Here is a 20,883-nt window from a genome sequence, read left to right as displayed (position 1 = left end):
CATCTGCAGCTGCTGTAGGTTCTTCTATCAAATCACCAACCATGAAGGTGCAGCAATTTTGTAATTCACTTAATACAGAAGACTCAGTTGACTTTCATAATCTTCTTCAGATAGCTTCCTTATAAGTTAATAACTTCCTCTGCATGATCAGGCCCATCGCAATTTCCACTTCCATATTCTTCTGCTTGGTAAGACACAAAACATCACTGCAAGTTAAATTTCCTAAAAGAATTCAGTCTTCTGTGACATACTAAACATTTTGCAGATCCATCTTTTTCAGAAAACAGATAGAATTCCTCCCTTTGGGGATTGAACTACAAAGTTAAGTGTGGAGTTGCATGACGATGAGTTAGTATGATTTAACCAGGCAAGATCACTGTTATAGCTGATTATGTTATGTTAAAAGTTAAACTGTCAGCTTGAATCCAGTGTTCACACAGAAAACCTAGTGTGCACACATCTCCGCTCCCTTCCCAACCCTACCTACTACTACGATTTTGAATCTGTGCCTGAAAAGGCACAGTTACACTAACACTCAAAATCAGATTGTGTAATGTCTGTGCCTATCCCACTCCCATCACACACTTTGCTTCTCGCCATTGATGCCACCTTCCTCCATACCAAGATCCCCCACACACATGGTCAGTCTGCTGAATATGACTTCAACCAGTGCCCACCAACCTATGACATCCTTCCTGGTCACTTTGATAAGTTTCATACTTCCCAACTACTACTTGACCTTTGAGGGGCAGATAAACAAATCAGGGGTACAGCCATGGGAACCAGGACATCCCCTTCCTACGCAAATCTGTCCATGGGTCACTTGGAGGGAACTTCTGTGGGATTTACAAGCCTTCAGCCCGTGGTTTATTTTAAATGCATTGATGACATCTTTGCAATATGGACTCAGGTGGGACTTGACCTGTTAAAATTATTGGAATCTACAAATACATTCTCTCAATTAAATTTCACTTCCTCCTTTCATGAATCCCGTGCCACTTTCCGTGATGTTGACCTCATCCTCACTGAGGGTCACATAATTCGGTTCACATTAAAACTACTAATGAACAACAATACCTACATTTTGCCAGTTGTCATCCTTTCCATGTCAAATGTTCCTCCCATACAGCCCTGGCATTCGAGTCACATTTGTTCTGATGCAGGCTGTTTACAGCAATACACCACCATTCTCACCTCTGCCATCACCAGTCAGAATTATCCCACCAGCCTAGTTTAGAAACGGATTTCCTGGGTCATAAGATCCTATCCTGGCACTGCTGCTGATCCTTCAAAAGGGCCTTAAGAGTTCACTTCTGTCATTACTATCCTGGGCTTGCACATGTTAACCGGAGACTTTGGATAGGCTAAGAGTTCCTAAAATGATGCCCTTAAATGAGGTGCATCCTGTCTGATATGTTGCCATCACACTAAGAATAGCTTTCAGTCACTTCCCCAATCCCAACAATGTCGCGGTGAAAGCTTTGCTTCTTCAGCACCCATTTCCCTACGCTATGGCTCCTACCCCTGTAACCACCTCGCTGCAAGGCATGCCTTACAATTACCTCTTATCACTACGGTTACCAACCCTGTAACTGGTGTAACCCCTACTGTCAAAGGAAGAGCCACATTTTGTGTACCGGCTGAAATGTGAACACTGTTCAGCTTTCTACATTGGTGTGACTACCACCAAGTTATCAGTTCTGATGAATGGGCATAAACAGAAAAGTGTACATTGGAAACAATGTCCTGTTGCAGATCATGCTCTACAACATGAGAGCAGTGACATTGGTGAAGTTTTTCACATGTGCTATATGGATTCTTCTACAACACCCACCAAGCGAGGTGGCGCAGTGGTTAGCACACTGGACTCGCATTCGGGAGGACGACGGTTCAATCCCGTCTCCAGCCATCCTGATTTAGGTTTTCCGTGATTTCCCTAAATCGCTTCAGGCAAATGCCGGGATGGTTCCTTTGAAAGGGCACTGCCGATTTCCTTCCCCATCCTTCCCTCACCCGAGTTTGCGCTCCGTCTCTAATGACCTTGTTGTCGACGGGACGTTAAACACTAATGTCCTCCTCCTCCTACACAACACCCGTTTCTCAGAATTCTGTGGATGGGAACTGGCATTACATGTCCTTGGCTCCCGCTACCACTTGGTCTTAATTCTCATTAATTTCTTTGATCTCGACATTCTTTTCAGTAACTATTTCTTTCTTCACTCCCTCATATTTTCTGAACTTTCATATTTTCCCCACTCCTCACGATGCACTTAACATTCAGACATCAGTGCAGCTGTTATTCTGAAATTACAATGCATATAGGCGCATTGGCTGAACCATTGTAGAGATATAGCCACAATATTCCATTGCTCGTTTTAGCTGTTGCAACAAGGGTTACAAGCATTGAATACAGACATGTTAGTGTGGTGGTATTGTGGATGTCTTGTCATTATGGCAACATTTCTGTTTGAGATTAAGAATAGTAGCAGAGTTAATGTGTTGATTCTGTATTTCCAAAAGGCTTTTGACAATGTACCTCATAAGCCATTTGTAGTGAATTTGCGTGCTCGTGGAGTATTGTCTGTTATATGACTGGATTCACGATTTCCTGTTGGAGAGGTCACAGTTCATAGTAATTGAGGAAAAGTCATTGAGTAGAACGTAAGTGATTTGACATTTCCGTGTCAAGTTGCCTCAATTTAGATAAGCTCCCCATTCGACAATTTCCAATTTTGATGAAATTTTTACAGGATGTACATATAGACCATACATGAAGCACTGCCAAATTACAGCTTCATAAGTAGTATGGTGGGGCCACTATCCACCTTTTCATAAAGGCTCATATTTTGACATTGCGACCGAAATGAATAAATAATCAACTTTCTTTTACCATTGTTCAGGATGTAAGAGACCTGTTGTGCTGAAAACTTTGTGATCCTGTTCAACTTTTTGGGTACAATAGCGTAGTTGTAGTACAAAAGGTCAAATTATGGTAAATTCATCATACTGTGCTATCCAAGTGGCCCGTAAATCTTGTTCTGCCAAATAAACTTAAATTTATATTACATTAAAAAATACATGTACCAGTTGTACTCTTTGTGGTTCCCAAGCCACATATTTCAGTTCTTACTAATTCATTTGCTGAAATTTGTTACTAATAGCAATTACAGTTGATTCTAACTAGCTATAATGTCAACCGGTTCTTGTTGCTGATGGAGCTGGAATGACAGAAATAATGTGTTGGTTTGGAATCCAACAAGCATCCTGCCTAGCTGGCCAATAGAATGAATGTGCAGGTCCATTGGGGTGCATGAAACTGACTAAAACATCATTTTCGTCTTCTGAAACTTCAGACATATTATCAATCCACCATTTTCCATCATATATATATACTGGTGGTGGTGATGTCCCATACTCAGAGGAGCATAGGGGACGATGCGGGAGACCCGCACCATTGTACTCAGACCGTAATGGGGATGAATTATGATGAAGACGACACAGCATCACCCAGTAATCTTGAGGCAGGAAAAATCCCTAACCCCACTGGGAATTGAACCCAGGACCCCGTGCGCGGGAAGTGAGAATGCTACCGCAAGACCACGAGCAAAACAAGGATAGTGGAGTGTAGTTGAATTAAATCGGATGATGCTGAGGGAATTAGATTAGGAAATGACACTTAAAGTAGTAAATGAGTTTTGCTATTTGGGGAGCAAAATAACTGATGATGGTCGAAGTAGAGAGAATATAAAATGTAGACTGGCAATGGCAAGGAAAGCGTTTCTGAAGAAGAGAAATTTGTTAACATCGAGTATAGATTTAAGTGTCAGGAAGTCATTTCTGAAAGTATTTGTATGGAGTGTAGCCATGTATGGAAGCGAAACGTGGACGATAAATAGTTTAGACAAAAAGAGAATAGAAGCTTTTGAAATGTGGTGCTACAGAAGAATGCTGAAGAGTAGATGAGTAGATCACATAACTAATAAAGAGGTATTCAACAGAATTGGGGAGAAGAGGAGCTTAATGGCACAACTTGACCAGAAGAAGGGATCGGTTGGTAGGGCATATTATGAGACATCAAGGGATCACCAATTTAGTATTGGAGGGCAGTGCGGAGGGTAAAAATCATAGAGGGAGACAAAGATATGAATACACTAAACAGATTCAGAAGGATGTAGGTTGCAGTAGGTACAGGGAGATGAAGAAGCTTGCACAGGATAGAGTATCGTGGAGAGCTGCATTAAACCAGTCTCTGGAATGAAGACAACAACAAAAAACTATACAGGCAATGTATTGGTCCAGTTGTAAGGCTGTAATATTTCAGAATGAAACTGTTGCTTGACTTTGGTCAACATTTGCCACCAAAAAAAAATTTGTCATTGGATACTCTTCTAATACAAACTTGCTTTTCATTTAATGGCACAAAATGGTGATTCTCCCTTGTTCCTGATACTGTGCAGCCATTTTTGAACATTGCTTCCTGCTCAGTTTTAAATGTTTCGATTTCTTCTTTTGAAACAAAAATGAATTGGGTTCCTCTGATATTCTTTGTACAGTATGTAAACAAATCATTCGTCAAAATCTGGTCCTCAGTTGGTCTTTGAAGGCTTGCTCTTGCTGCCAGGGCTTTACAGTTCCTCCAATTCCATCACATGGAGATTTTCCATGGCTTGTGGCAAAAAAGTTCCATTCAGCTGAGGTGCCAAAGTATTTTGATGGTGACAGAAATTCAGAACATTTTTGAAGTTTTTGTACTGCGCTGCTGACCTATCCAGCAGCAGCAATGTTATTCACAGTTGCCTCTTGAGCTTCGCTTATTTTTTGTTTTGCGTAACCTTTCACATCCGTTTTTGATACTCACTGAAATTTTAGAGGGGAGGGCCCAGAAGCAGTTAGACTTGAATCGATTGATACTTCTGGATATACTTCAATTAGACTGGTTTGAAGTTGACTGATTTTTCTGCTTTCTTTGCTAAAAATTGTTTTCTGCAAGTTGGTCAGATCTTCTGGCCAGGTTTCACATTGCTCTTAGTCACGGCTTGCAATTGGTTTGCTGTTTCCAAACTGACAATCCATGAGCCCATTTTAACAGAATTACAAGATAATCTCTGTAGAAAGTCATATTTGTCTACAAGTATTGCTTTGTGCATTTTCAGTAAGACATATCTCACTTCTGTGGTTTATTAATTTCTGTTGCTCTATTGAAAATTCTTTGATTGGAATGATGCCTTGTTGTGTGTGTGTGTGTGTGTGTGTGTGTGTGTGTGTGTGTGTGTGTGTGTGTTTTCAGATAACAGGCCAATGACACGTGGTACTGAAACCTCGTTCACATCCATTACACTAAAATTAAATTTATGCTTCCAATTGCTGTTTATTTCAATATTAGATAAAGTAGAAGTAGTGTATAGTTCCAACTGAAAAATATGACACAATCATACATAATGGGAACTTCCTTGAGAATACAACAGAAAAAAATTAAATAACCTGATAAGTATGTCTAAAGAGTCACCCCCTACCTTGAAATAATTATTTACCGAAAAAAGATGTTTATCCAGTAATGACAACACACTTTACATCTTTCAAAAAGGCACACACATCATATGAACACTCTTCACTACACAACTGTGTGATTCAGACTGATTGTTGAAGCATGTTACCAAACTCCATTGTTGACACTAAATGGTCTGTCTCCTAAACAAAAACAACATTTTCTGATCAGACAGGGTGGGCTCAGATAACTCGGTTATTATTTGAGCAACCTGGATGCCACCTGCAGAGCTTCACGACATGCTGACAGGTTGCAGACAACTAAAGTATCAGTTTCAGAAAGTTATTCTTTCAGTAGATACAAGGCAATAAAGTATAGTCAAAATTTGGTACAATAAGATTTATGAGCCACTTTGATAGCACACTATGATGAATTTACCATAGTTTGACCTTTTGTTTACAGCTAAGATATTTTACCCAAAAAGTTGAACAGGATCACAAAGTTTCAGCAAAACAGGTCTCTTAGATCCTGAGTAACGGTAAATCAAAGTTGATCATTCATTCATTTAAGTCACAGTGTCAAAAAACGAGCCTATATGAAAAGGTGCCTAGTGGCCCCACCATACTACTTATGAAGCTGTAATTTGGCAGTGTGTCAGGTAAGGTCTATATGTACATCCTGTAAAAATTTCATCGAAATTGGAGATGGTAGAGTGGGTACCCTTAGGTCACTTGACATGGAATGACCCCAAGGTAGTGTTATAGGTCCTCTGCTGTTTCTTGTCTATATAAACGATTTAGGAAACAATCTGATCAGCCTTCTCTTAGGTTGTTTGCAGATGATACTGTCATTTATTGTCTAGTCAAGTTATCAGAAGATCAAAACAAATTGCAAAATGATTGAGAAAAGATATCAAAGAGTGCAAAAATTGGCATTTTACTCTAAATATTGAAGTGTGGGGCCATCCAAATGAGTGCTAGAAGGAATCCATTAAACTTCGATTACATGATAAATCAGTCTAATCTAAAGGCTGTAAATACCTAGGAATTACAATTATTAAAAATTAAATTGGAAAGAACACACAGAAAATGCTGTGGGAAGGCAAACCAAAGACTGTTTTGTTGGTAGAACACTTAGAAAAGTTAACAGAACTACTAAATAGGCTGCCTACTCTATGCTTGTCCACTTTGTATTATCGCGAAATAGGGGAGAGATTGTCACAGGCGTGATATAGGATTTGGGATGGGCACCATTAAAACAAAGGTGTTTCTCGTTGCGACTGAATCTTCTCACAAAATATATTACCAACTTTCTCCTCCAAATGCGTAAATATTTTGTTGGCGCGTACGTAGGGAGAAACGATCATCATAATAAAATTAGCAAAATCTGGTCTTGCGCTGTTAGAAAGTGGGATAATAGAGAATTATTGTGAAGGTGAACCCTCTGGCAGGCACTTAATTGTGATTAGCGGAGTATCCATGTAGATGTATGCTGGTTATGATATTCGCTTGGAAATAGCGGTCACACTGAGCAGTATGTTCAACAATTAGTGAAGGGTGTGGAACTTTCCCTCTCCAACAACTGAAAACAGTTATTGTTCCATTGTCATCAGTGTACATTTTGCCAATGTGCCATGAAGGCAAGAGAAATTAGGACTCATATGGAGGTATATAAGCAGTTATTTTTCCTTCACTCAATTTGCAAGTGGAACTGGAAAGGTAATGACTAATAGTGGTACAAGGTGCCCTCCACAAAATACTATATGGTGCCTGGTGGATTATGTAAGTAACAGTAGGTTGTTGAGGAGAATGAGTAAACAAGTGAAAATTTGCCTATTAAACCGTGTCTGGTAGTAATGACATTGATTATGCTGGTTATTATTATTATTATTATTGTAAATTCCTTGTATTTATTGTGCACTCAGTTTTGTGGATAGTTAATATTTTAGTGTGACTTGCATTTGTGAGTAGGAAAGCAGATGCAAAAATTATAGCCTCATGTCATGTCTTACCTGTTGTTACCTGGAAGGTATGCAAAAGAAAAAATGGAACTGAATATTCAAATGCAGCTTTATTATTATTATTATTATTATTAATTTCTTTGCAGTTACTGGAAAATTGCCCTGTGTCAAATTTGGAAGATGAGCCAAATCCACATGTTTTAAGAGTTGGTTGGTCTGTTGAACAGTCATCTACTCAGCTTGGTAAGACTAGTCTCATTTTAGAAATAGTTGCTGGTTGTTTTAAATAGTTTACAATTGGTCTATTAGATATTTCTTTCAAATTCGTATAATTTCTGAATAGTAATATTCCAATAAGCTTTCTGTTTTATGTAAAATAAATAGCATGTACACGTTGGTGAAATGGCTTTATTAAAACATGGGCTATCCATCCAGACAGTATGTCATGATCTTGGAAGTCCATGTGTAAATGTTCATCTATTCCTTGAGTGAGATACAGTCAAATATTAGGTTGGTTCCTTTGAATAGGACACAGCTATATTCCTTCCCCGTATTTGTTCTGTTCAACTTTCTTCTTGATATCTAATGACCTCATTAGTGAAATGTTAAACAATAATCTATCTTCTTTCCTTCAGCATTTCAGTCTCCTCCCTCCATGATGATAAAGAAAAGTGTAGTGTATCTGAACTGCTTAGCAAGTACATAACAAAACTGAACCTTGCAATCACCTCAGTAACCCTGCCTGCCTTGTCATAAATTACATTGGTATAACATACATTTTCTATTTTGTTGCAGGACTCGTTAGTGTGAATCAGCATCGTGTAATGTCCTCTAACAAACTTCGCAAGGCTTACAATACAGGTTGGTCCATCGATAGTGACTTGGCCAAATATCTCAAGAAATAAGTATCAAACGAAAAAACTACAAAGAACAAAACACATCTAGCTTGAAGGGGAAAGCCAGATGGCACTATGGTTGGCCCGCTAGATGGCACTGCCATAGGTCAAATGGATGTCAACTGTGTTATTTATTTATTTATTTTTTATAAATAGGAACCCCCATTTTTATTACATATTTGTGTAGTACGTAAAGAAATATGAATGTTTTAGTTGGACCACTTTCGCTTTGTGATAGATGGCGCTGTAATAGTCACAAACATATTAGTACATGGTATCATGTAACATTCTGCCAGTGCGGACGGTATTTGCTTTGTGATAAATTACCCATGTTAAAAGGACCGTTTAACAATTGCGGAAATTTGATGTTTGGCTATTGTGATCAAATTACCCAACAGGTGTGTGCTATGTATGCTGTTCGGTATCCTGGACTACATCATCCAAGTGTCCAGACCGTTCGCTGGATAGTTAAGTTATTTAAGGAAACAGGAAGTGTTACGCCACATGTGAAACGTCAACCACGACCTGCAACAAATGATCGTGCCCAAGTAGGTGTTTTAGTTGCTGTCGTGGCTAATCTGCACATCAGTAGCAGACAAACTGTGTGAGAGTCGGGAATCTCAAAAAAGTCGGTGTTGAGAATGTTAAATAAACATCGATTGCACCCGTACCATATTTCAATGTACTAGAAATTGCATGGCGACAACTTTGAACGTTGTGTACACCACTACCAATGGGCACAAGAGAAATTACGGGACGATGACAGATTTTTTGCACGTGTTCTATTTAGCGACAAAGCGTCATTCACCAACAGCGGTAACGTAAACCGGCATAATATGCACTATTGGGCAACGGAAAATCTATGATGGCTGCAACAAGTGGAACATCGGCGACCTTGGCGGGTTAATGTATGGTGCGGCATTATCGGAGGAAGGATAATTAGCCCCCATTTTATTGATGGCAATCTAAATGGTGCAATGTATGCTGATTTCCTACGTAATGTTCTACCGATGTTACTACAAGATGTTTCACTGCATGACAGAATGGCGATGTACTTCCAACATGATGGATGTCCGGCACGTGCGGTTGAAGCGGTATTGAATAGCATATTTCATGACAGGTGGATTGGTCGTCGAAGCACCATGCAATGGCCCACATGTTCACCGGATCTGACGTCCCAGGATTTCTTTCTGTGGGGAAAGTTGAAGGATATTTGCTATCGTGATCCACCAACAACGCCTGACAACATGCGTCAGCGCATTGTGAATGCATGTGCGAACATTACGGAAGTCGAACTACTCGCTGTTGAGAAGAATGTCATTACATGTATTGCGAAATGCATCGAGGTTTACGGACATAATTTTGAGCATTTATTGCATTAATGTGGCATTTACAGGTAATCACGCTGTAACAGCATGGGTTCTCAGAAATGATAAGTTCACAAAGGTAGATGTATCACATTGGAACAAGCAAAATAAAATGTTCAAACATACCTATGGTCTGTATTTTAATTTAAAAAAACCTACCTGTTACCAACTGTTCGTCTAAAATTGTGAGCCATATGTTTGTGACTATTACAGTGCCATCTACCACAAAGCGAAGAAAGTGGCCAACTAAAACATTCATATTTCTTTACATATTACACGAATATGTAATAAAAATGGGGATTCCTATTTTAAAAAATGCATTTGATATCCGTTTGACCGATGGCAGCGCCATCTAGTGGGCCAACCATAGCGCCATCTGATTTCCCCCTTTAAGTTAGACAAGTTTCGTTCTTTGTAGTTTTTTCGTTTGATGTTTATTTCGTGAGATATTTGGCCCGGTCACTATCAATGGACCACCATGTATACTGTATAATGCCTGTAGTGACCTTGCAGTTGTAATGATTTTATCCACTACTCCTATCCATACTTTGTTTCTGTTTTATTTTTTCCAAAGTTAATAAATTGTTTTCTTCATAAAATGTTGACTAATTAAATATTAATTGTAGGATAATTATATTACTGTACGAAATATGTACAATGCTGTGAAATTTGCTAGTCTAGCTTCCACAATCTGATATGTCTGTTACATTTCAGTTTTTGATATTCACATTTGCTCTTAGACTACTCTCACTTAAAGTGTGGATGCTCTTATGTGACGATATGTATGCTACATGTCTCTTTTGATAGGACATCCACAGGCGTTGTATAGGTTATTCATGATTGACAACATCCACATGCACTCCTATTAAATTTAATTTTCCAATAGAAGGAGAGCACAACCATGTTTTGAACAACAGTCTTGACTTCAGGTGCATAGAATAGTCACACCATGTTACGCCACCCTCTTAGTTGATTTGTATCTATATTCTGAGCACCTGAAGCTGGGCACTGTTGTCCTGTAATCTGATTGTGCTCTACTTGTATGGGAAAATGAAAAATTTAAGACAACTGCAAGTTGATGTTATCAATCACAAATGTCCTGTATTACATTGTGATACACCACTTAATTAGCACTCGCTCAATTTGTGTGTTACTACCATCTGTCCAGAAACTCAACCAATAAAAAACACACACAGGGAGGAGGGGGGGGGTTAGCTTTCACCCATTCTGTGTCATAAATTTTGCCACTGAAGAATGTCTGACCTAATCCAATAACAGGACATTTTTTATGCATAACAGTTGCCAGTTGCTTACGTTTTGACTTCATAGTATCGGTCCCTTGCATGTGTGTATGGTGCATGAAGCAATGGACCTCATGCAAGCAGTTGCATTTCCCCATACTTAAATAAACTCTTTAACATTAATTTTTCTTCCTGTGAGAATCAAATTAAATGTCCAGGTAGTAAAGGGAAAGATGATTTCACACAAAATGATTTTTGTTGTTGTAGTAATCAGTTTGAAGATACATTTTTGTTTAGGTCTCCATGCTAATACATCTATTGCAAATTTGCTCATACCTGCATAAATATCTACTGTTCCTCACAAATGCTTAACACCTATATGAGGCTACACTCCCAAACATACTTTCAGAGAAGTCGTCTTGACACATTTGTATTGAATGCTAACTTGTTTCTCTCTCTGATAAAACCTTTGCGTTTAATTGCCAGTTTATGTTTTACATCTTTTTGTTTCTGCCAGTCACTCATCACTGGTTCACTTTCATTGGTGTATTGTTCTTATAACCTCTTTTTCAAGACAAAATTCATTCTATTAGCTTGATATTCCAATTTCTGTTCTCGATATATTTTGAGTAAAGGGCAGAGTAGATCTTAAATATTGAAATTCAATATGCAGTAAAAGTGAGAGATCATAACCATACATGTTAGCTGTTGGAAAATGTTGTGCTGTTATGATATGGGCCTACAATGTTGGAATAATTTGCACTGAAGATGATCACACAGTGACTGAGATCTATCTGTAAAATATTTATGATCGATACTGCCTAAAGAACCTTACCTGTCTCGGAATTACAATGTCTTTGACAAACCCCAAGTTTTTTTTAACTCTATAAACCCTTTTCCAAATTCATCTGTAGTAACTTCAGTGTACGGACTGAATTATATGGGGGAGAAATTACTGCCCTATCTCACCCCTTTCTGAATCACACCTCTTTTTCATGTCCTTCAATTGTACAACTGCAGTTTTGTTTCTGTAAAAGTTGTTTAGACCCCTCCCCATGTGTAAATAAATTTGCTGAATTTTCAATTATTCTTTCACTTCTGACAAGACTAATTGATTTTGATGTTCTGCACACTATTAGTATCTTTAATGGAAATGTCTTACAATTTATAGTAGTTGCATTGCACTGAGCCTTTACATTTTGCAGGTTAGCTTCCCCTGACTTTGATCGGTAAGGTGTTCCCGTAAACGGCAGATATCTCTTTTTTTACAGTCCCAATCTGGCAGAGTGGTTTCCTTCTACTGTACAATTTAAGAAGTTGTAAGCTTTCCAGGTTGAGAATGACAACTTTAAAAGCTTATGGGCCATTTAATTTTTAAAAATGGTATGATAAGAATTGCAAACACTCTCTCTCTCTCTCTCTCTCTCTCTCTCTCTCTCTCTCTCTCTCTCTCTCTCCCCCCTCCCTCCCTCCCCCCCCTCCCTCCCTCCCTCCCTCCCTCCCTCCCTCCATATCTCCCCCCCCCCCAGCCCTTAGTCCGTATATATTGTAAATAACCCTAAGACAGATTGTCGGTTCAGTATTACTTCACATCATCTTGCATTTCTATGGAACTCAACTGATCTTCCCTAGTTTGTCCTCTACCTCTTTTTTCATTCTTCTGTTAAAAATAATACTAATAATCTTGTGAATATTTTGTGATCCTGACGTAGCAAATTGATGGTTTGGTAGTAGTCACATCTGACCGCACCTGCCCTTTGTGGAATTTGAGTTATTGCACTCTATTTGAATTCTGATGATATTTTGCTGGTCTCATCCTAACCACTAGGTGTTCCTCGTGGCTGACAGCAGTAAAGGTTTCAATAATTCCGAAGAAATATCATCTACTCCGCGGGACTTCTTTAGGCTTAGGCCTTAGAGTGATTATCAAATTCTTCTCACAGTATCATGTCTCCACACTCCAATTCCAACTATTGTCTCTACATCATAGTGGGCTGCTCCTAACCACTCCCTAGTTTTAATGGCTTGATGATGATTGTACCAAATGAAAACCGGTTACCTGATGAATAAATTTCAGTAATCAAACTATGGAAAATCCATGATGAAATGTAAGAATATTATGAGAAGGAAAGTTGCAACTCACCATATAGCTGAGATGCTGAGTCACAGATAGGCACAACAAAAAGCCTGTCACAAATAAGCTTTCGGCCAGCAAGGCCTTCATCAAAAACACACACACACGCAACTCACGCACATGACTGCAGTCTGTAGCAACTGAAGCCCGATGGTGGTGAGTGGCAACTTTCCTTTTTCATAATATTGTTGAATTTTAGTGATCTTAGACTGTTTTTATTTAGAAGCAATTCATTCTAAAATTTGATTGCTGTTTCCCTGGAACAGTGTTCCAAAACTTGTTCAATGTATTCTTTCCTTATTTTGAATTTGCAAACTTATTTACCAGATTAAGGAATATCACATTATAACCCATAGCATGTCAGTTTAGTTATTCTTAATGAGGACATCCTCCCAAGTTGTTCACATCTGGAGATTTGAATGTTGGACTATTTACCCATCAGGATGCTGTCATCAATAAACCGTAGAGCAGCACTAAAATTCCAAGGGGGAAAAGTAATTACAGCTTTAGTTTCCCTTTGTTAAAACCTTAACAGAAATATGAGCAGTGTTCAATGTATCCTACAAGTCCGGGCATTACTTCCACTTTCCTTCAAGATACGTTGTCATGTGTAACTGGCAAAAAAAGTACTCTTTTTTTTCATTCTGCATTGGATGTTTCCATTAGTTCTTCAGTCCCACTTGACTGTATTCAGATTTGCGGGCAAAGGCGGGTGAGATTAGGTGTGTTCTTGCGTATACAGTGAACTTTGCTTTTACACTTTTCGAGGGACTTAAAAAAACACTGAACCAGTTATGCATTTTTTCATACTTAACTTGCCCCTTTTTTAACGTTTTTTTCTCATTGTCAAGTAAAAATATTTATATAAGTATTTTCTATGGTGTTTGTATCTGTTTTGCGTTTCTTGGATTGTATTTGGCCTTTTGAGGATATCCGGTATTGTGTGCTCTGTTATGTAGATAAACCCCACACACATGCAAACTACTGTTTGTTTAATAGTACAAAAAGTACATATGTAAATACTGCGTCTGACAGCGAGAATAAATTCTCGAAACATGTTTTGCCCAGCATAAAAAAATATGTATTTAGTGCTGTGTTTAAACCAAAAACATTTGCACATCTCAAAGCGAGTGAAGGTGTCAACTAGTGCTGCAAATGGCCGAACAACGAAAAACACTAAATATGTTTCAACAAAGGTGTGACAAGGATCACAACACAAATTGCAGATGCATGGTAGAGACAGTTTGGAATTGGTTGTGATTGGTCATGATACCGTTATTCTAATGAGCCTTGACCATGCAAAAGGGGGAATTGGGAAATAGGTTTATGAAATCCAGTTTTGGGAGCATCATGTAAATGGGGTGCTAGTTACTCCTATCAGCCATGATGCCGAGTAGTTTGGCAGCGACAGGAGAGAAGGCACAAATTGTTCCAACATTTATTGCTCCAAATCAGTTGAGCAGAGCATCCTGTTGTCAAAAAACTTTAATCACGTAATACTTGTAAACACTACTTGATATGCAACGTCGTTCCAGCCTAATTTTACATCAGTTTTTTTTTCCTCCACAAACATTTTTTTTATAAACTGTAAATCATGGGAAAATTATAAATGTGCTGATGCAACATCGGGTGCAAATCAATATTGTGGACATAGGAAACTTGGCTGGAGCGATTTAAAAAAAAAAAAAAAAAAAAAAAAAAAAAAATTGTTGTACACAGTGGGAAAATGTTAATTCCGGGAACATAAAAGTGGGTTTATACTGCATTGTGTTATATTTTGTTACCAGCAAATAAGTATTCTGTTTCACTCTTCAGTGAGCTGCTTCAAAGACCAATCTCACTTTATAAGTGATGATGAGTTCAGTGCATTGTTGTTCCTAAATTGTTGGGTTTGCTGCTAGTAACCATGGCTCATGATATTAAGTGGCAAATAGCAAATAAGTGAAATGCATAAATTACAGAATAAAAATTGTCCTAAAGTGTGAAATCCAACAGTTCGTGTTGCATGGTCTCAAGGACACTGTGAAATCTGTGTAGAGGTTCCATAACTGTTAGCGAATTTAAATACCGCAGTTACTATAGCTCCTTGTCTTGGGGCTTTTGTTTATGAGATTGTCTAATCTGCTTTCTTTAAAAATATTTGCAGTTGCATGTGATCACACATTTTGAACAACTCTCATTCAAAAACTAAATGACTTGTCCTGGCATACTTTACAGGTTTATTAGCCAACATTTGCTTAGCCTATTTGTTTAAAAAAAGTTGCTGTCCTTGGCTCACATGGAATTGGTGATTTAGATTCTGTTACTTAGCTTCTATCACTATTTTATAAAACCCGCATGTAAATACAAGTTGCATATATATCTCTATCAAATAGCCTTTGTGTGATGTATGAAGAGAGTGACAGTCACAATACACATCGTTATTCTTTGCTCATCGTAAGAATAAACATGAAGAAGACAAACAAGAGTGTGATGACTGGTCAGTATTTGTAGCTCTCGTACACTGGTGATGTTTCACTATTGAAAGTAGGTCCAACTTATGTATTAGATATCTTATTACTCTGTTATTAACAATGAAACTTTAAGACATTCTGATGTATTAACAGCCATCAACATTTTTCTTAATCACACTTTAAGTAAATAGTTTTAATTTCAAAAATCTTGTACATTCAGTCTCCATAAACAGTACTTGTGTTCTGATTGTCTCCTTATTAATATGTACTGTGAAAGTGGATGACATTGCTCTGTGTTTTGTTGTGAAACATGCAAGCGGAAAACTGTTCATGACGAGAAACAAGTTGTTCTTAATGTTTTTCACAAGCTTACAGAGAAAAATGAGCCCTCCTGTTTTTGAGAGACACTACATAATAGAAAGTAGGTCACATTAAAGTTACATGCATGGTGTAATCAGTAGTGTTATAGAATGATGAACAATTGTGTTTTGAGGTGGCAGTTTGATTCTCTCTCTCTCTCTCACACACACACACACACACACACACACACACACACACACACACTGGAATTCTTTAAATATAAGTTAATTAACTCATACTTAACCATCATTTTTCAAGAAAAATTGGTGTCCTCTAATTTCTAGTCACATATTGCATGCAAAATTTTGTTTTCATTACAAATATAAATTCTGAAGTATTGATGTCTTATAAAAGATTGTTAAACATTGCTGAAGTTGAGGAAACATTACATGATATAATTTTTTTGAGGAACATGAAAAATCAAAGACAGTGAAACCCTGCTTTTACACTTTATAAGGGACTTCAAATTAGTGTAATATGCGGGCAAATGTAAAATGTGGGAAATAATGTTTTAAGCCGTAAAAGTTACATATAGGATACCCCCTTGCATTTTTGCACTTTATGTACATGCACATAATAGGCATCAAAATACTCTTGGCTGGGACTAGCTTATTATCTAATAAAAACTGCTGACGAAATGGGAACTGATAATTGGGAAGCAGAAAAGTTTGACTCAATTTCATACATCATTACCAATGCCATGGAACACCTGCAGCTGTCATTCATTATTTAATTAATGAAACACTGCACCAGTTACACATTTTTTCATGCTTAGCACAATGTGGTATACGAATTTTTATCTCTATATAAAGTGCAAATATTTACATAAGTATTTTGTGCGGTGGTTGTATATGTGTAGTTCTGCGTCTCTTGAGCTATAGTCATCTTTTTGAGGTTATCCGTTACTGTGCTTCCTCGGTTATGTAGAAAACCCCACACTCAAACTATCACTCACATTGTTTTGTGATGTAACATCACAAAAAATACACGCGTAAATATGGCACTCAACGAGAATAAATCCTTGTAACACGTTTTGCTCAGCATGATAATTACGTAATTCGTGCTGTGTTAAAACCAAAAACATTTGAGCAGTGCAGACTGAATAAAGATGTCGCCTAATGCTACAAGCAGACAAAAGACGAAACACACTAAATTGGTTCGACAGAGGTGTGATGATGATTAAGACAATCACAGAACTGTGTGTTTGTTGTAATAGACAATTAGGGAATGGTTGTGGTTGGTCTTGCTATCTTCATTCGTATGAACCTAGTTACTCCTATCAGCCACCACACAGAATAGAGTTTGGCAGCAGCGGGAGATATGGCACAAATTGTTCAAACTTTTGCACATTTACCAGTTCAAATCCACTGAGTAGAGCACCCTGGTGTCAAAAAACTTAACCACATAATGTTTGTAAACACTGTTTAACATACACATTATTCCAGTGTCATTTTATGTCAGTTTTTTTCCACGAACATTTTTTGATAATGCGTGAATCGTGGGAAAATTATAAATAGGTTGGTGCAAAATCGGGTGTGAATTACCATTGTACACGTAGGAAATTTGACGAGAGCGATAAGAAACATTGTAAACGGTGGGAAAATGCTAATTCTAGGAATGTAAAAGTGGGGTTCTACTGTACTCATTATTCAAAGGTGCACATTGTTTTGTAGGACAGATGTGGTCTCTCATAAGCCAGAGTGAGAAGTGTCATAGAAACATGGAAAACAATAATTTCCTTGGTGTCAAGCACACTGTGCAAATGCTACTTTTTAAATTTGTCACCGTAACATGGCTGTCTGAACTCAATGTAACTGATCTAGAGCAAAGTTGAGAGATTTGTCGTAAGAAATAACAAGATATTTAAGCTGCCAAATGTACCATAACTAATGCACGGTGATGAAGTACAGAACAGCATGTCGTAAGGAGGAGGAGGAGGCAATGTGGACTTTTTGATGGCTTGAGGTTCTGTTGCTGATCATCTCATTATCAACAGAGTTGTACTGAAATGTACAGAGATTAACAGACACTGTCTGTAATACCTTCAGTTGCTTCAGTATTTAATTACATGGGAAATCAGCAGTGCATTTTTATGCCACACATAGCTCATGTAGAAAAATTACCCTTGTTAAAGTCAATAAATTTTCATCACTCTGTTTTTAATTACTGTACTATGTTAGCTAAGATCGAGGGCATGTTATGTTTTCTGTCTGGTCAACTAAAGAGCATGTCGCCTGAGTTTTGCCTTATATAATTTCCTTCTTTTTAAAAATTGAATTATACTTAAACCCACATTGTTTCCTGCTCATATCTTTTTATGTCTTTACTGCAGCTGGTCATATCCCTGTAGGTTAGTTGGATCACTTGCCTTGTTCACATCACTGTAGATTAGTTGGATCACTTGCCTTGCCAGTGCTGTCAAAGTTAAATGCACTGGTAAAGCTCTGACCATGTATCATCCCTGAGTCGATGTATGTGTAACACACATAATATAACATATCCTCATTGTACTTACTGTCCTCGAGCCAGGTTGGCTTCCACTCCACGTAAAACAAAATACGATGAGGTTCCAGCAAATGCAGATTATTACACAGTATAATGTTTACATGAGGTTTATTCTTATGACGAATGAGTATATCATACATTTACAGAGTTTTCCCTACAGTTATTGTATTGCAGTTTTTTATAGTAGAAAGTATACAAACTACGTATGTACAAACTTATTAGTTCTGTACACTGATTTCAGTCATATAGCTCGTAGGTTATCTGAAACGAATTTCTATTTTGCTGTATTGTTTTTCCTCGGCATTCCATTGTTGATTGCATGGTACAAATCAGGGATGCGAGTAGATGCCATTACACAACATTTTCTTATTGACAGCATAAATTTGTGGCGTAAGTATCTTACACTGTGATTAGTTACATCCAGTAGCAGTAATTGTAGCGTGTGTTTCATGAGACTTTGCTAAGAGCCTGTGGTAACACACAGTGGATTAGATGTGGCTGCATCAGTACTCGATGGACTTCTGGTAGACAGTTCCCCCGATTGCTAGTAGCTAAAGGTGCTCCCGCTTGGAGGGTTCAGCCCTCTAACAACACAACAATTGTGTGCTAGTGCCTGAGGTGGTGTGTGAAATTGGCGGTGTGTACCACCAAGGTGACAGTCAACAGACTGCGTGACAATGCTTGTTTTGACTATTTAGATACAGACTTCAATGAATTAAGACTTCTGAAATGTTACAAATCCGTATGCTAAAATCTTTAGTTAAGAGTTGCTTCACTTTCAGAGACTATATCAATGTCTTCATTCAGCTTTTAAATCTAGCAGTGTGTGCTGTCACAGGTGCCTCATTTACCATCTGTTAATGATGATTAAGAAATGGTGTTTATAACTTGAAACTATTCTTATTTTTGTCACAGGTGAGGAACCATTGTCATATGGATATGGAGGCACAGGGAAAGCATCTACTGATTGTAAATTCAAGGACTATGGAAGACCTTTTGTTGTTGGGGATGTTGTAGGAGCTTACCTGGTGAGAAGTGTTAAATATATGGTGCATGACTTAGTAAAGGTATTACTTTCTATACTAAATATATTGAAATTTTGTTTGACAGGATTTGGACAGTGAACCAATAATCATGTCATTTACCCTGAATGGAGAATCTCAAGGAGTTGCATATGAGATTGCACGGTCAGAGTTGAAAGGCCAAGCACTTTTTCCACATGTTTTGACGAAAAACGTGAAGTTTGAATGTAATTTTGGACATAAAGACATGTGGTTTCCACCATTAAATGGTTATGTGCCTGTTGCTAAAATCCCTCTTCAAAAAAGAATAGCTGGTTCAAAACGTCCAGAGAGGAGAGAGGACTGTGAGGTAATGTTGGCCTTTTAGAAAACTGGTGTCACCAAAGAAACTTCTGATTTAGATTCTAGTGATACCTCCTATCTATAACTGCTAGAAAATAGTATATTATTTTTGTGCACATGTGGGAAAATCGAGGTAAAATTTTTTACTAATATTAAGCAAATTTATTTAGTTATTTGTTTAAAGGCAAATGCAATTTAAATAGATAGATTTCTTAAATTAATTAATTAATTTTATTTTTTGAGTGATGCATAACAGTTTTTCAATAAAATTGCTAACGTGTGACATTTCTCTCTTCATTTGAAACTGTCAGTATTTGTTGCTTGAGAGTTTTTGCAGAGTACACAAGTTGCTTATAGTCTGTTGTCCTGAAAAGCAGACACAGAACTTTTTTCTTCAGCTGGGTTATAAATAATTGTTTATAGCAGTTGGCGGCCAATGGCACTGTCCAACATTTAGATTTTGTTGTTAAAAGCTATGTACAGCATATTGCACTCAAAAATTAACTTCGAATTATGGCACCTTCAGAAGTTGGTTATTATTGAAAGGTGACACTAAAAACTGGAATAAAGATGCAACTCCCATGAACATGTCAGATTTATGAAACCATTGGCTTGAGAGTAGTTTTTTATAGGCAGAGAAGAAAGAAACGTGTGTTTTAAAAGTGGAAGTTAAATTACTTTGAACTATGTTTGTAGCACATTGGCCTCTTAATGACCGACTTCTCTGAAAGCATTTGACAGTTTGTAAAGATATTGTAGTATAATATAAGGGAATAGATTCAATTACTATCTGAAATGCTAGGATGTATACAATCATTCAAATGTGGTATGGACTAAGTCAGTAAAGTGCACTCTACTCCGACAATGTGCTTTACCTGTAAAATAAAACGATGAAAATTCCCAGTGGTATACCAACAATATAGGAAAAGACAGATCGCAACACCTAAAGAAAACTGCAGACCGACACAATTAAGACACACACAAAGCTTTCAGTCACAGTCTTCATCAGCAAAAGAGAAACAAACACCATTCATACACACACTCGTGCACACGTGACCAACTATAGCAGCTCGAGCCAGAATGCAACTATCAGGTCGTATGCAAGCAACAATCTGTAG

The 20,883-nt window shown here is 37.7% G+C and overlaps 1 protein-coding gene across 1 annotated transcript in view; it reads left to right on the top strand.

The window, feature by feature from the left end:
* The window catches only part of LOC126236908 (heterogeneous nuclear ribonucleoprotein U-like protein 1), a 132,789-nt gene that overhangs the window by 56,036 nt on the left and 55,870 nt on the right, over positions 1-20,883 (top strand). Inside the window, exons 6-8 of the mRNA XM_049946556.1 lie at positions 7,592-7,688; positions 19,317-19,429; positions 19,512-19,772. Coding sequence (XP_049802513.1) covers positions 7,592-7,688; positions 19,317-19,429; positions 19,512-19,772 — 471 coding nt within the window. The remainder of the gene's footprint in view (positions 1-7,591; positions 7,689-19,316; positions 19,430-19,511; positions 19,773-20,883) is intronic.

The sequence above is a fragment of the Schistocerca nitens genome, chromosome 2 (genome assembly GCF_023898315.1).
Source record: "Schistocerca nitens isolate TAMUIC-IGC-003100 chromosome 2, iqSchNite1.1, whole genome shotgun sequence".
Taxonomy (NCBI): Eukaryota; Metazoa; Arthropoda; class Insecta; order Orthoptera; family Acrididae; genus Schistocerca; species Schistocerca nitens.
The sequence above is the reverse complement of the archived record's forward strand: the minus strand, read 5'-3'. Positions and strand labels throughout refer to the sequence as shown.